This window comes from Tympanuchus pallidicinctus, unplaced genomic scaffold (assembly GCF_026119805.1).
Source record: "Tympanuchus pallidicinctus isolate F22 unplaced genomic scaffold, pur_lepc_1.0 scaffold25, whole genome shotgun sequence".
NCBI lineage: Eukaryota > Metazoa > Chordata > Aves > Galliformes > Phasianidae > Tympanuchus > Tympanuchus pallidicinctus.
This window is the reverse complement of record NW_026294742.1, coordinates 5,880,141-5,897,317: the sequence shown is the minus strand read 5'-3', so window position 1 is coordinate 5,897,317 and position 17,177 is coordinate 5,880,141. Positions and strand designations below refer to the sequence as shown.

Sequence of the window (17,177 nt, the reverse complement as noted above, 5' to 3'; positions counted from 1 at the left end):
AAGCTTTCATCCTCTGTTATCCCAGAAGAAGGGAAAAGGAAACTGCATTAAACAAGAAACTGCACTTTTATTTACAGAAAACACAGAGCAAAACAAACAGCCTTCTTCTGCATCCTACGTACTGTAGCTAAAGTATACCCTATAATCAGTGAAAATTATACTCTTGAGTCTCTGCTTTTCAACCAAGGTGGTTGAAATGCGTATTTCAGCTTTCCACCAACAACAGGTTTCAATGAACCACATCTCTAAATATAACTGCTGTCAGCTAGCATTAAGCTCACTCTCACAGACCAGCAGGTGGCTGCTAAAGGGAAAGCTTTATTGGAAACTGCAAAGATCTGGGGAGACATTTGCTCCAGCTGTACAAACTGCTATTCTGAACTGAAGGAGAGGACGTTGTGCAAGTCACAGGACATGGCTCAGGGGATGGGAGGTCACTAGTGTGCAAAGTTTCGAGGTCAGGCCCACTCCCAGTGACATAAAATCAGCTGTGTCCCACCACCTGCACATTACTGCAGGGATTCCAAAATGCAGATTCACTTCAGGCAGACTGGGAGTTCTTCGTAATACTTCTGATTTCTTGAAATGAGCAGCAAAACTCTGGAATACTCACATTTTCATCCTCCTAAATTTGTATCTCAGAGTGTCATCACAGAACAGAATCAATCACGCCTCAAAAAAAAATTGTCTTGTCACACAGATAGTTCTAACTTGCACTGTATGTGCAGCCTACATGCTAGACTTCCATGTCGTCTGGCTGGTTGTACCATGTAGTGAAGGCAGAGATCCTGTTACTCATGCCAACAGTTCCCTGGGTGAAACAAGCACACATTCAGATATCAGTAAAGGGGCATTCTGATGTCATTGTGTTTCAGTACTGGGAAGGCTGATCCTGAAAATCATTCCAGAATTCTAGGTTCTTTTTTGGAAAATTGCAACCAATGCACATTCTTCTCCCTTCCAGTGCACTCAAGATGCAGCTCCCGTTCCAGGTATTGTACTGGAGAGGTCTCCATCAATGCACTGAGGAGAGCTCAGATGGAATCTGCTGCTGAATGGGATCCAGTGGCATCCATGTGCACCGCAGCGCCTGCAGGACTGCCAGAGGATACACGTCTGCTGTCGTACACAGTACCAGTCTGCACAGTCACTTGGGCAAAACAGGAGGACTGTGACACACTAACAGCTTGGATTTGCTCATTCTGTTAGCTCGTCATAGCCTCACCACTGCTTCAACTCGTTCCTGGTGTGCCAGAGAGTGCCGCTCTGCAGCACGGCTGTGCAGACAATCTGTCAGTGCTGGCAGTGAGGGATTAGTGGGAAGCTGCATGCTGTTACGTGGTGTTCACTGTGACAGGTAAGGCCAAGGGGAACTGCTACGTTCTGTACCAGAAGTAAGAAAGAGAAAGGGCAGATGCAGTAAGTAAAATGGGGGAGACAGCAGTGTGCTGACATCTGCAATTGACAGCGTGTGAGGTTTACATCCTACCTCCTTGCAACCCGCAGGCTTCATCAAAGCCTTAAAGAAGTTAAGAAGGAAAGTCACCTGGGAAGACTGAAATGGGGAAAAGGGAAATCAGAAGAAGATCTGAAGTGACTGGTGCCTGGAGCACTGCTCTTGGACATGGATACTAAGATGCCTCAATGTCAAGATCTCAGCAACAACCATCATTATAAGAAAGTCTCATTCAATTCAAAAGAAGGCAAAGCCACACACCGGATCACCAGACTCTGCCTGTTGAAAATGATGAACTAACCTTGTCCAGCACAGGGTCGTCCAGCCGCTGCTGCTCAATGCACTTGTGACAAACTCGGGACAAAAGCTCGTGGGGTTCAATGAAGAGTCTGGAACTCAGCAGGAATGTAAAGATATAGGCTTTCTGTGGGAGAGAAACAAGAAGACCTACTATAAACCATACGTTCTGTGGTTGTATTTCCACTGGAACTGATAGGACACAGCTGAATGTCCAAAAGGCAGGAGGATTCCTGGCCCTTAAAATGGAACTGGTTACAACGAGTGCAGGAAGCAGCAGCATCTCCTACCTCCATGGCAAAGATGGCCCAGGTACTGGAGACAGCACCACCAGGAATGCACAGAGAGCAGTGAATACTCAGTGTGTAGACTCAGGCATCCCTTTGCTGTACTGGAATGTGAGCTCAGAAACCCTGGGGTCAGTCACATCTCGTTTCTGCCCTGGAGTCTCACCCTGCCTCCATAAGGGAACACTGAATTTATTCGGCTGCTACTCCACATTTCTACCAGTCTAACTATGCCATATGCAGCCTTCCATCTGAAAGCTGAGGGGAGCAAGCCTGTTGGATAAATCCTTGGACTATTTAAAGTATTCCTGCAGTGAAATTAAAATACATGCATGAATCTTCAGAAATCTGCTTCCCATCCCCTCCTGGTGCCTGGATTATCTTCTTTCCCCCAGACCCAGCCATGCTCCTGAGCAGCGGGTGTAATATTTCATATCACACACTGCTTAATGAAAATCTCACAGCCTAATCTGCCCATTACCTATTTTATTGCCTTTCTGTTCTCTTATAATTAACATGCTCCTTTATTACTTATTTTTAGCTGATCAGAAATTGAGCTGTGGGTAATTTAAAACATGCTGTCTGCTCTGCATTGATAACTTTAGTAGACCTCTAAACTGCCTAGAAGTCAATGCTACTCTGCTGCTTTGAGATACAAGCCTTTCCACGGAGACATATTAGCACTTGAAAGTCTTGCAGTGAAACTCTGTTCTATTCCACTGAGTACGTGCAGAATCCGGAGAAGTCAATGGCTTTCAGGACCATAAACCTGCTTCCACTACAGATCCTCACATTAGTGGTGAAGAAACACTGAGTATTCACTGACGGAGTGAGGATCAGGATCTGCGTCCTGTTGTCCAGCGACTGCAAAGTCACTGTGAGCATGAGCGTAACCCTTCGTTTGTTGTGAGGCCATCAGAAGCAGCGTTTCTGTTGTTACTGAGGAAATGCTTTGTATCTGCAGTGACACCTGGACAACTTGAACAGCTACTGAAATTCAACTGAATGCCCATTCAGACTTGATTTCTTTTTTTGCTTCATCTAACCCTCCCTGGGATGCACTTTTGAAGCTCTCTTGACAAATCGCTATTTCATCGTCACCGTGCATTTTTTTTCTCTACTTTGTTTTCTTATTTAAAGGTAGCATCAAAATCTGGGATCTACTTTTTCAAGGAAACAAACCCAGAATGGTGAAACAGCATTCAAAGCAGTGCATTAATTTACCCAGCTTTTAAATTACACCTCTTAATTCAAAATCAAACACATCGGCACTTTTGCATAAAGCACTATCTCAATTCATCAAAATTTAACTGTTTATTATACTTTGAATTGCTTACCTCAGGGTAGTAATCAGTTGTAGGTATGAGATGCTGGATTAGAGCATCCAGAGATGCTGAGGTAAGGTTTCCATCCTGGAAGATAAGCCCTCCTTGTTCATCTTCTTTAGAAGTATGTAGATGAGGGCTGAAGCTACATGGGGTAAACATACTGGTAGAACTCAGCGTTTGGGGCATACCTTCCTGCAACACAGAGAAGCTCACGTCAGGCAAAGATCCATCAGATTCATAGCCACATCTGTAGTCTGGTTGTTTGGAAAATCAGAAGCCACTAATGAGAGTTTGCAAAGTTAACGCTATCCCTTCATTGCATCTTCTTTTAGACTTGTCATTAGTGGATTACACCTGCGGTGGGAAATACAGAGGAAAATGGGCCATTTTGGTTTGTATCTTTGATGATGATGGTGGCTGCTCTGGGCTCCCACTCCAGTCAAGGGCTCTATGCCAACTCCTCTTTCTGCCACCAGCCCCACACAAGAGAGATGGGGCACTTGAGACTTGGACTTGGGAGTTCTCAAGGAGAACAGAGCTGAGCTGCTGCTTCTATCCTCCACCCTTCTGAGAATGAGGCAGGGAGGACTTAGGGTGAGAGAGGGAGGGAAGAGGGTTGCCACCCCAGGAGAGCCATCAGAGTGGGTGAAGGGCAGCAGCAGGAGCAGATGTCAAATGGAGGAGGATGGAAAAATGGGAAGAGTTGGAGGGCGCAGAGAACGCGCGATCTGATCAAGAGTTTAAAGAGCAAAGGAAAGAGAAATGAGGAAAAGGGAGAAGGCAGACACCTACACTGTTTTTGGAGCCTGAATTTAGTCAGCCCTAGATCTACACTTAGGTACTAAATATACTTCAGAAAGATCCTGAGCACTCACCGACTTCACAAGAGCTGCAGAGTCCTCAGTACCTTTGGAAAGGAGGCTGAGCAAGCTCTGAGCATGCAGCCCACTTCAAGCTTGCTATATTTCAGTTCCTCAGCTTGTATTCTAGGCTGTATTTCAGTTCTGTAGCTTACAATCAGCTTCAGGTGTTTCCTCCGTTGAGCAAAGCTGGGTTTTGGTTTGCTTTTTTTTTTTTTTGAGATGGTGAAGCAGGCAGATCTTACCCTGAGGGTTTGAAAGCATCTCCAGTTGTCTCCAAAATGCCCCCTAAGAAACAGCTCTGCTCTCAACTAGAGGCTGGGTATGGGACAGGATAGGGACTGGGAAAAGGATACACACTCCCAGGTCAGCAAATGCATCATCTCAAACAAGGGTCTTTAACACACACGGCCTCTGAAGCCTGACAATTTGCTTGAGCCTTGAGGAGAATGGGCTGCAAGCCAGGCAGGGTGAGAAACTCTGGGAGATACTGGGAGCTTCACAGTGCTGTGGGAAGCTGGGCTGTATGGGCAAAACTCACGACTTCATCCTCCCAGGGAGCATCCTCTGCAGGCTGGGAGCACGGGCTGCCTCCAGGCTTTGCAACTGTGCAAACAGGAGCCAAAAGAGTCAAACCCAACCAATTCCTGCCTCGACTGAAAGGCAAAATAGATCTCAGGGATTTTAGTTGAAAGATCAGAATATCTAAATGGCGTTCCAGCTAGACCGGAAGTCAAAGTGTTTAGTTTTAATAAACATGCAGATGTGCCAGTAAATAAGGCTTTAAGAATAAGCAATTGCTGCTTTTTGTACACATCTCAGACTTTGTGTAGTAAATGGCAAAGACTGCCAAATCCCATTTGTTACTTCTAACATGCACTATATGCATCTTGTTTCTATGGCAATAATCCCAACAAAGATTACTAGTCCATATAGATCAAGAAATAAATCTCACAGACATATTGCTGTCTAGATGAGGGAAAGCAAAAGTTAGAACAGCTGTGAACTTACAGGACACATGCAGGCTTTGGTGTAAAACAGAACTCAGTGATTTATTCTGTGCAATCCCTCACTGTCAGCACCATTTTGTATTATCAAATCAAAACGTGTCTAAACAGGATATTGCCTGAACTTTTACATCTCATTACACGAGAAATCTTGCTGAAATACATGGTAATACTTCTTAAAAGTTTGTTTGTTTGTTTGTTTTTAAACAAACTGAATAAAACCAGCTGTACACACAGTGCTGAGACATCCTCCTTGGGTACTGTCAAGAAATTAAGTTCGACTTTTTACCATCAAGTTCCTGATCTGATGTACAGTTTTCAGGCAAGGCCAGCAGGCCAGCATCAGATCTGTTTTGATCTGAGCTGTTGCCTGGCTGCCACCTCACTTGCCACTGCAGGGAATAATGCTTCTGCCATCAATGATGTGCATTTGTTGCAGACCTGAAGGTTTTAATGTCACGTCATTTTGCTCACTGGGGGGTTTGGAAGGAGCAGAGATGCTCTGCCAACAGCACACAGGCTCCACTGGCAGTGACAATGGCAGTGAAACACCATGTGTACCTTGGAGGACCAGTCTGATAAATGGTGCTTTGCAGGGAGCACTGTTGGAGGGGTCTTAGAGAAGGGCAGAGCTCCATGCCCTGCCTTGCAAAATGACGGATGGCCCAGGTGGTTGCACACTCACAGCATTCAAACCAACCCTGTGCTCTACAAGACTGACACCTGGAGCTGTGAAAACCACCTCCAAACTGCTTTAAAGAACAGGTAAAAAAAAACAAACCAACCCAAGCAATACCTCCTAAAAAAGGAATGGAACCTGCTTCTGGGATGAGTCTCCATTCTACAGGTGCCCCCAGCTGGGAGGAGGCAGGATGTGTAGCTCTTTCCTCGCCTACAGAAAAGCAAGACTGTAACATGGAAAAAAGCAGGCTGGACCCTACAAAGAGGCAACAAAATAGGCAGAACTGATTTTGCATTTATTTTACCAAAAAGGCAATGGCCACCTGCAGTGGCACAGCGTAACCCCAGCTCCATGCAGGCAGTGCTGAGCAAGAACCAGCACACAAATACCCTGGTTGCCTGCTGGGTCACTTTGCAACAAAGCGCCCTGGTCACTGTCCCTGATGCTGGGGCTTTGTTTGGCCAGGAGACTCTGGTCAGGAAATGCTGCAGCTCAGGCATAACTTGTTCAGCTGTGGCTGATTTGGATAACAGAAGTTGGGTTTGTTGGCAGCGATCCTACCCGCTGCAAAGGAAATGCACGGCTGTGGTGTCACGATAATAACTGAAATGGGGAATCTTCCTTTGCATTTTTCTTGCCCTCTGCTCTTTCTGCTGTTCTTCTTTCTCGCCTTTCATTATCCTTAGCTTTTACTGGCTATTACAGAGTGCTTTTTCTATACGTTCTTATTAATATATTCCACACTTTCTTAAGATTGAAAAAAAAAATTAAGAAATAATGATAATACAATGCTTTATAGTCTTTCCTTCACTGTCCAGGACAGCTCAGTGATGAAAACAAGTAATTAATAGACACTTCTCACTGCAAATCTTACAAAACCTTTATGGACTTGATTCACTGAGCCAGAACACAGAACCAAACAATCACCAATATTTGGGACAGAAGCCACCCACAAACCCTGCACTCATCTACATCTGCAAGTGCCTTAAATCTCTGGAAAGCCAGTGCCCAAACCTGGGAAACTGAAGAGGACATGGCTCAGAGAAAGGGCTGCTAACCACACGGCAGCGGGGCCCACCAGCCTGCTGGCAGCCTGTCTCCTCTCCCACTGATGTTTCTCCAGGCTCAAACGTAGGCTGCAGCAAGTGGTCCAACGTGCTAAAGGAGCTGAGATGAAAGCATCCCACCAGCACTGCCCTGCCTGCTGTTACACCACCCCTGCAGCAAGTACAGTTAATGCTTACGTGGACACAAAACGTCCCGGAAATATTTAATGTGTTTTTTAGTGGCTTTGATGTGATAAGTGTTTCATCCTTTTATCAAAAACTTAATCACAGTGTTTACTTTTGATCTACATTTCATCTCTGCCTTCCATCTGCTCTGCTTCTCTCAAGGGAAACAAGAGCTGGTGCCATGTGACAAACAGAGTGGGGCTGCGGATGCATCTTCCCACCCGCTTAACTTCCAGATTAACAAAATAAATAAAACTCTTCCCACTCCAAGGATGAAAGGCACGAGCTTCTGAAGATCCCTCACCAGAATTACAGGAGTTGGAGAGGTTGGTAAGGGAAGGTGTGGAGTTGGGGTGCCCACCTGTGCCATCATGGAAGCTTCAGACCATAACGGAGCAGAAGCTCTGGACACAATTCACTGCTCTGTGAGCACAGGCAAGGAGCTCACCCAGAGTGCGGGGGACCCATGAATAACCTGGCAAGGCACAGACTTGAATATCCCTAAGTTAGGGATTTTATTATTTAAAAAATCATCATTTAATAATTTATTACCTAAAATACATAAAGCTGTTCCCAATACAGGGATGAAAGGCACAAGCTTCTGAAGATCACCAGAATTATACAGGAGTTGGAAAGGATGGTAAGGGAAGGCATGGAGAGGGAAGTAGAAGAAAGAGGAGAGAGAGAACTCTGATGTTACAAAAAGAAAACCATTGCACAGTAATTGCTTCCAGTTGTCAAGACTGTGGTTATAAACGTTTTTTTCAGCTAGAGTACCTGGCATTAACAAACTCATAATGTACTTGGTGCTGATGTAATTAAAAAACTGATAGGAGATGTAACTTTACCTTCTCAACAGTTCATAAAACATTCAATTTACAGCCCATGAATTTGTTAGATTGCAGAAAACTCAACCTGTCAATCCCAATACCATTGGAAATGGTTAAACGAGCAATAAATTGAAGCCACGCAACTTACAAACACAAAAGAATCAGCAAAGGAAAGAACCGTGGGATGGGAAAGGTGGGGAAAAAAACACTTAACTGCAATATTCTCCAAACTCAATAACAATGATTACATTTAGGCACAGGCTGGCTCCCTCTCCTTTCCTATTTATTCCTTGCATCACTGAAGCACTTCACTGAGATTCACATCAATGAGATTGCAAGAGCAGCAAGTGAACTTACGAGCTTTGGTTTCTGGGCATCTAATGAGACGCAACACACAGAGGTGTGTGGGGCAGCTCCAACCGAGCCGCAGCTTCCATAGGGCACTAAGGAAGCACATAAAGCACAAATCCTCCTAATCCTACTTTCAAGGGAAGACTCGCACCAAAATGACCTCTGCTGTAACATGCAGACACAAACTTTCCAGTTTCCCCATAGCAAAGTGCTCTAAGCAGAAAGACGCAAAGATTCCACAATTCAGCCCAGCAGACGTGGCCCAGCAGTGATCAGGGCACACAGACAAAGCTTTTGGGGCTCCATCCTCTCCCTGCTGGCACCTGGACAAGTCAGGGAGCAAAGGCCCCGGGGCAGGCACAGGAAGCAGCCCGGCTCCATCCTCTGCAGCAATGCTCCAAAACAGAAACACTGCCAGCACCGCTAGAGCTGGGCCTAATTTCATTCCCTGAAGGACATCGCAATGCGACAGAAAAAAAGATACAAAAACCCACAGAAATCACTGCATCTTCCTTATTTGCTCTAAGCTGGAACAAGAGCTTTTATTTTCTGAAATAGGCACACCACTGCTTTCAGAGCAGCCAACAGGAGAGGCGCACACACATCTTCCAGCTCCATTTTTTCCATCGTGTCACTGAAAACAATCATAGTGACTCCTGCAATAGAGGCTTAAAAGCAATATCTTGCAGTCAAAATACTACAGCAGGAAAACAACAACTGTAACCCATTACCTGAAAATCTGACAGACGTGGCTCAGAAAGAGACCCAGTTTACAGGTAAGGAGGAGACATTAAATCAATTACCAGTACACCGCAAGGAAGAACAAGGTCACCTTGCTAAAGGAATGTTTCTGTTTATGCTCATGTCCAAGTACTTTGTTCAATAGAGAAAAATGAAAACCTGATTATCATGAATTTGGTAGACTGGACTGAAACAGAATGTAAATCAGAAACGAGAAGATTTATGGCCAATTAAATTGAACTCCAATCAAAATCTCATTCAGGCAACAGTTCCCTGGGGGCTTCAATTTGTTAGTGCCACATTTTTTTTTAATACCTTTCTTTTTCATGTAACATCAGCAATAATAAAAGCCCTTCAATAACAAGCCGAGCAGCAAACGCGTTATTTATCTTAAAATGCCATCATTGCCTGGAATCAGAAAGCACTGAAAGCACGCACTGTAATCACTCAGGAACAACCCCCCATAAAACCACTGATGTAAAGCTTTTTTCTTAGTCTCGGAACAATTTCTCTTTTCATTAAATTGGTTCAAATCTGAAGTATTTCTCCTGAGTAAGAGCGACTTGGCACCAACCCTGGCACGAGACGGAACACCGGCTCTGATCTCTCAGGACGCCCACGCGGCTCAGACACTTTCCCAATATTATGACTGAAGTGCAGGGCCTGTGGCATATCTGTGCCTCATTACTATCAGATTCTCAGCAAAGGAGAACCCCATCAATGTATTCCAGATGCCCTTGACAGTATTCAAATGCATGTTGAAGGCGACAGTCTGGATTTCTCTCCCTTTAGGCAAGGCAATCCATTCTCTGCTCCAACCTGCTGTCTCTCCCCTCGTGCCTCCTGAGTTCCAGGCAAAACCCTTAGATACAAAGACTAAGAAAAGGATAATGAACTTAAATGGAGCAAGGAAAATGCGAGCGCTCAGAGCGGGACTGAGTCACTCTACTTTTTGTTATAAGGAGAATTGGAAAATTTGCCCAGAGTGAAGCCTGAGCTCAATCAGGCACGGACAGAGAGGGGAATCCCGGAACAAAACCATGCAGGCAGCAGTTCCCAGAAACCACTGACATCAACAGGAGCCTTCTGGCTCACTTCAGTCCTTGCTGATGGGCCACCGCTGTGAGTGCCTGCAGATCAGCCCGCACATGGATCTCCTTGCTCAAACAGTAGGAGAGGTGAGGGGGTTATCTAGGGATAACCAGAGTTGTTAACCTGAGGGCAACCTATGGTCTTGTAGGGCAGCCCGGGCTGTGACATCATCAAAATTCACACTTAGAAAAGAGAAGGCAGCTGTGTGAGTTGTAAGACATAAACATGCAGGTGTACCATTGGGAGGACTTCAGATCTCCTCTTAAGGACAGCTACTACCACTCCAAACCTGGAAGAATCAAAGGCTTAAAAAAGCAGCGTGGTGAGTCCAGCTCCTGCAGCACTGATAGCTTTGCATGAGCAAGGATGCCTCTCCCCATCTAAATGAACACCGTCTCCATGGCACACTGTCAGAATTACAATAGAAAGCCCGTAAATAAAACAAATATGCAGACTTAAGTCCTCCTCTCATGACATCTTGGTGAGAACAAGCCTTGACAGGAATAAAAACCCTCCCACACTAAGCAAAGCGATTCTGTTCTTTATGCAGAAGGAAGAAGGAAAGCTGTATATCAAACAAATAATTACAAGAGCAGCTTTATCAGTCCCTGCTGATTGCTCTCGGCTCGGTTTGATGATTCTGCCAGCGCTCCGCAGGTTGTTCAGAGAGGTGCATGTCACAACATCTCACTCGCAGTTCTTTCATTTATTAGCACCTACTGCTACCTGTCTCCCAGTCAAAAATCTTTGCATACATTTAGAAATTGGTCTCCTGGAGCCTGTCAGGAAGGCTTAAAAACCTATAAATCAGTTTTTTTTTTTTTCTATACACGTACCTCCTCAGACAGACTCCGCATGCATACATGAATGCATAATGATGCACTTTGGGCATTACATATGCACAAGTATATATACATATAAAAATATATATACACACCACACATATAAAAGCATATACACTTTTATATAAGCACACTCCACCACAGTACATAACTACAGCAATTCCAGACCTTCCCCATCACAGCTCTAGTTTGGGTAGGGCTGTGACTTTTTATTTCCTCCCAGATCTGCTAAAACATGGAAGAGGGTCCAAACTTCTTCACAATGCTGGTGCTTCATGAAAAGCCATGTAAGGCCTGCCAGCAGCTCTGATGACACATGAATACAGGATTTCACCTACCGCCTGGGAAGAGACACTGAGTGCAAAGGCTGCACAGCACAGCCAGCACCAGCTATAGAATTTGCTTTTATCATTCCAGTAGCCCCAGAGAACTGCAGACTGATCAGCTGGCTCTCGTACTGTACGAGCAGCATATGGACGCGTCTCCCTAAAAGAAACGAGCTTGTGAGCTTCTAGATATCCCCTTCTGGAGCACCATCTGCACCCGCTGCCATGGCACGACCAGGGCAGCCAGGCACATGCCAGTTCTGGCACCCGCCAGCGCCCGAGGAAGCAGCAACACGCTCTGCAGCTGTCCCCAGATCTAAGCATCTTCACACTGGATACGCTCAGCCCACGCAAATTCAGCCTCCATTTCGGCAGCCAAAAAGCCTTCTACCCACAGATCTTCTCAGGTTGGATTAAGTATTAAAAAAAAAAACAAACCAAAGGCTGCACTGATATTTAGGATAACACAGCAAGACTGTAGCCGGAAAATAAACCCCTCAGCTTCAGAGAAAGGGCATTTTAGCTTTAACCCACACACCTCAGGTGAGGGTGCTCCCATGCCTTGGGAAGTGCTGTGCTCAGCCCCGACCACCCAAGCAAAGGGACAGGAGCAGTCAGCCGCTGAGCTGGCTAATTGCTCATTAGCAGAAATTAACTCTGCAAGACACTTCTGTGGTCGCTGCTAAAAGTCTGTCATTAAAAGGGACTGCAGACATCAGTTCTTTGTCTCCATCAGAGCCCCAGTTACGTGACGCCAGCTTTGGATTGGCGATCTGCCTCTTTGGAGGAAGCAGGGAACTGCCTGCACTGAGCTGCCCCATCCCAGCTCACCTCTTCCATGGGCCAGCAGCAGATGCATTGCATGAAAGGAGTAATAGTGCTGCAGGGGGCTGAAATACAACGGTTTGCTCTTTTGTAGGTAGAACAAGGTCTTCCCCTACAGCACAGGATTTAAAGTCCATCCAAGATTTGCCACAGTTCATTATTCTCAGTGCCCACCTAAAAATTACAGCCTGCAGGAGCCAGCAAGCAGAAGCCCTGGTAGAGCTGGGCTGGGCAGCTTGGTGAAATACACGTGTGCACAGGAGACTACTTATAAGGGGATGGATTTTTTCTTGGCATCCTTTCATCGATTTTGGTGGTATGAAGCCCAGGGGTGAGTACAGTCCAAGACATACACAAAATGAGCTAAAATCTGAACTGCACTTACTGACCTCATAACTCCTTAGCAGTTGAAATGTGGGTTACAAAGCCAATTTCTATAAAGGACACGTTCAGTTAACAGTGGGAGACTGTGCTGACTCGAGCTGTGTGAGCAAACCAGCTGGTAATTTCCCACATAATCTACATTCATTCCATACTTTTTGGAAGTTCTCCTCTAAAGACTGTGTCAAGGGTGCAAATCCTGTAGATCACTAAGATATATGACCCACAAAAAAGGACACAGCTGATTTAACTCATTACTCCAGCACTTTGAGGAGCCCCAAACGCCACGCTTTTTCTCCCCCCTCACTTTCCAAGGCTGTGGGAACAGCTTGCTTAGCTTATAGACCACATGCATGGTAGGCAAACGCCCCTCCAGACCAGAGCCAAAACGTGCTGTACAGACATGGGGAAAGCCCCTGCATTCATCTATGGACAGGGTCTGACATAAAAACCTGTACTCATTTGTTCACTCAGCATCTCTCTTGAGCAACAGGATGTTTTTTAAAGCAGCAACCACAATTGTTACGAAATCGTGCTATTTTAATAATATGACAAACCACTTGATATAACATTTGAAAGAACACCAGAGTTGTTACCCTTTGGCTAAATGTCTCACCCTTACTTAATCTTCTAAGACTCCAGACCTGCACAGACAGAGACATTCACAACAGGACTTTAAACACTGCAGGGGAATTTCTGGTAAAAAATCATGCATACACAGATATGCAAATATATGTCAGATTTGCAAAAGGAAGAGTCTAATGTCACCTGTAATCTCTTGAGCACAGAGATTTATACACACAATTGAAAAAACCCTTGTCTTCCCACACCTGCATGAGAAATTGCATGAATCACAGGCTCAGATTAGGTCAGGCACTGACACACAGCAGGAGCCAAATTCAAGCCACCTGATTTCTGTTCAGTGGTCACAAAAGGCATCAAGAACTTCAAATCAGTTTGACCACTCAAAAAGTATGCTTCTGCTGCCTGTGGATAAGGACAGTCAGCCCCCGCTCCCCAAATAAAGCCAATTGCTCATGTAAATGTTGACAGTACCAACATGGGCTTTTGCCTTTAAAAATTCAGCTTCTGGTATTTGCAAATTTTCCAGGAGTGCTAATACCAAAACCAGGAGCGTGCTTCTTGTCTTGAAATGTTTATCCAGCTATACAATCACTTCAATTTGAATAATTCTAAAGGAGCTGAGCCAGCAGCCTGTTTCAAACAATGAATATTGATAGGAATTTGCAAGCACAGGTTTACGATCAGTTTAAGGCAGTAACCAGAAGAAACATACAGCATGTTGTTAAGTGGACGTAAAACAAACAAGCGCACGTGGTAGAAAGACAGGTCTCAAAAGCTATTCTGTACTACTTAGAATTTAAACAATAATTACAGACCAGTGATCAAGATGGTAGCAGCATGTCCACAACTTCCATGGCTGGATCTTCTCTGCTTCCCTGCCAAATACACCACATGGATCCAAAAGTTGGAATACAGCACCGGTTGCACTCACACAAACATCAGCTGTGGCAGGAGTTTGCAGAAGGATGGACACGGGACAGGTGATTTCATTGCTGAGTGCAGACAGGATGGACACAGCATATGACAGGCTGATTAAGAAGTCATCTGAACTCCATAAGGAAAAGAGACTGGAAGTGACAGATGTAATGAAGTGCTGCATTCAAGGCCACGAAGCCTTGGGTTTGAGTGTTGGTTTGTAAACAACATGAACTAGATGAGAAAATGTAAGAATGGCAGTCAGATAAGTTCAGCAAGCTTTTGTCAGTACAATGAAGGAGATGAAATGCCATATACAAGCAGCAGTGCACCTTCTCGTGGTGTACTGTGACACTGTTAATGGTTGGACTGGATGATCTTGAGGCCTCTCCCAACCTTGGTGATGCTATGATTAGGCTTTGGACATAGCATGTGGTTATTGAGTTCCTTGATGTGGTGCCTTAAGATCCAGGGTGCTTTCCCCACACTTCAAATTCTTGAAGTCCATTTCACCTTTCCCTGAAGTACTTTCAGACAGCACAGAAATTGCAGTTGGTATTTCTTTGGTAACACGCAACACCAAGGGAATCCATTTAGGATGGAACTAGGGAAGTAACCAGCTGGAAACCCATAATGAAGGAAAGCTTGCTTGTTACCATCCTGAGGGATGTGGGGGAGGGTAAGAGTTAATGGAAAGATAATCAGGAACTCTTCAGGGATATTAGCTTACAGGCCAGGAGCACATATACAACCCGAGACTTGTTTGCATATCAAGAGACTACAGGAAAAGGTGTGACAGCCAAATGCAGCTTATGAAAATATGGCTATCTGTAAAGCTGATAGTTTCTTTGCACATGAAAACACAGTCCTAGCATTCAGCTTGGCAACTGAGGCTAAGTAACATCAATATGCCTGTTTGGGGCAGCCTGCACAGTGAAATCACTTATGAAATTTATACTGCTTTCTGCAGATACGCCTGGGACTCAGGGAAATAAGCTGGGTGATTTTCTCTACTTTTTAAATAATTTTTTTAATGGATTTCAAGGATCCATGCTTGAAATATCCATGAAAATGAAATACTTGGGCTTTAAAACAACCTAGAATTTGGAGATTGCTCACAAGCATCAAGCTATACTACGTCAGGACTGGATTCAGCTTTAGACAGAGCTTCAGCTGTTTCAGTTCTCCAATGAGTTTTATAACAGATTAAAGATTGTTTTCTAAGTGAAGCTATCTGAAGATCCCATCTTCATGCCATGGCTCTAATCCCCCTCCATTCCCAGCTGGTTTACATGAGTGCCACCACGTGTCGGCCAGCTCTGTGCCCTGACCTCCCTGCCAAGTCCAGCACAAAACTCCCCTCCTCTTCCTGCTCCGACTGGCTGGCAGTGTCACGATACACTATTAAACGTATGAGAAGGAAGGATTACTGAAAGCCTTTCACTGGGCTAAGTGCTCAAACACAGGATTTTATTATTAGAACGTTTTGTCAAAAAGCAGGATATTGGCCAAGATTATCTCAATCTGTTTTGTGATCATTTCAGTGAAATCTTTCGTGTTGGCCAAATCCAGAAATGTGTGGGAAATTAAGTTATTTATCCCATTATGGCTCTTTTACTGCGCAAATGACCAACGCCCTTCATTACTGCCAGGGCATTTTTAACATGTGCCCATCACGCACAAATACATGATTGCTTTCTTGTTTATAATTTTCATTAACATACTGAATATTTAGATGGCTACCACACAATTATTCAGGGGGGGAAAAATCTTCCTCATAGCCATGGTGCCAATTCACCACCATGTTACAGGACTGTAGCCCGTTTTACCATCTGAGTCACTTCTCAGCAGGAACTCAATTCAGAAGTTCCCAAATTCGCCACTTTTAAAACATCCCTTTTTACGTTACAACTGTTCTTCACTCCACTCCATTGACACACACAAGCCAGCAGAAGCTGGAGTTGGAAAGTTACTCTGGAACTCATTTGTTATTCAATGCCCACTCCTACAGCAATTCCCAAATGACCCTCCCACAAGAAAAGGGCTCGTCCCAGCACCACGTCTCCATCCTCTCTAGAATATTTCTTGCCATTGCATTTGCAAAGTTTTGAGAATTTTCTCCTTTTCTAGGCAGTCCAATGACACTTTTGATTTGCAAGTATTTTATCCGATGAGCAGTTTTGCTATCTCTGCACACATCTCACTCTCACATTTGTACTGGCTTTCTTCCAGCCAGGAGACATAGAAGAACCCTGAAGAGGTCTTTGTACTCAACCCAAACCTTCTGCTGAGCTGTGGGCACTGTCTGTAAAGTGCCTCTATGAAAATGACGTCATGGTGTGACAAACTTGTTCTTCCGACAGTAAAATCTGGTTGGCACACAAGTCAAAACCAAGCTTTTTCAAATTGTCAGCATCTTGAGTTCAGTCTTGCAGCTGAATACCAAGTTGTGCTCCTTCTACTTCATGTCTTGCACATCAGCAACAATGTGAACTCGGCAATCAAACCTGAGCTGGCGTTTTTTGTGATGACTCACAGAGCTGATTAAAATACAATTGCTCTCTCAGATCTGTACTGGCTCAAAACAGCTGCAAATGTATCAAAGAGGTGTCTCTGAATTCCCCACCCTTTGTTCAGAAAATTAAACACACACAGAGAAGAGACAGATGCAGTAATAGAGCATGCATTTTGCCCTCATTTGTAACCAAGCCAATCCTTAACTAATGGGGCTTGATGCAGTTGTACATTATGATTTCAAATGGGCGTCTTTACTCACGCTGAGTTATGCGCTCCGAGAGTAGCAGGAACAAAACTGGGCACTCACAAAGTGAAGCATTGAGCAATAAGGCTGGAGACAGACTCTGTAAGTTAAAATGACATTTAGTAGCATAACAGCCACATAACCTCAAGATAGAGGCTCTTAACCCATAGCAGGCTTATTTCTAATGCCGTATTTGTCACAGGTGACATGAAGTTACACACTCCCCAGACAGCAGCGGCATACAATAGAGAAACCTTCAGTTGCTCTGAAGGCAAAAAATATTTGTCCTTGTCACCCAGCAGAAGGTGGTAACCCCAGCCCAGCGTGCTGTAATCACAGCAGCACAGTGAAACCACGGGGAGGAAAATTAAAGCAGGAG

General features: G+C 44.7%; 1 protein-coding gene across 1 annotated transcript in view; it reads right to left on the bottom strand.

The window, feature by feature from the left end:
* RASGEF1C (RasGEF domain family member 1C) overlaps positions 1 to 17,177 on the bottom strand; it is a 71,329-nt gene that overhangs the window by 28,192 nt on the left and 25,960 nt on the right. Inside the window, exons 2-3 of the mRNA XM_052689970.1 lie at positions 3,378 to 3,560; positions 1,758 to 1,880 (exon numbers count right to left, since the gene is read on the bottom strand). Coding sequence (XP_052545930.1) covers positions 1,758 to 1,880; positions 3,378 to 3,554 — 300 coding nt within the window. The 5' untranslated portion in view covers positions 3,555 to 3,560. The remainder of the gene's footprint in view (positions 1 to 1,757; positions 1,881 to 3,377; positions 3,561 to 17,177) is intronic.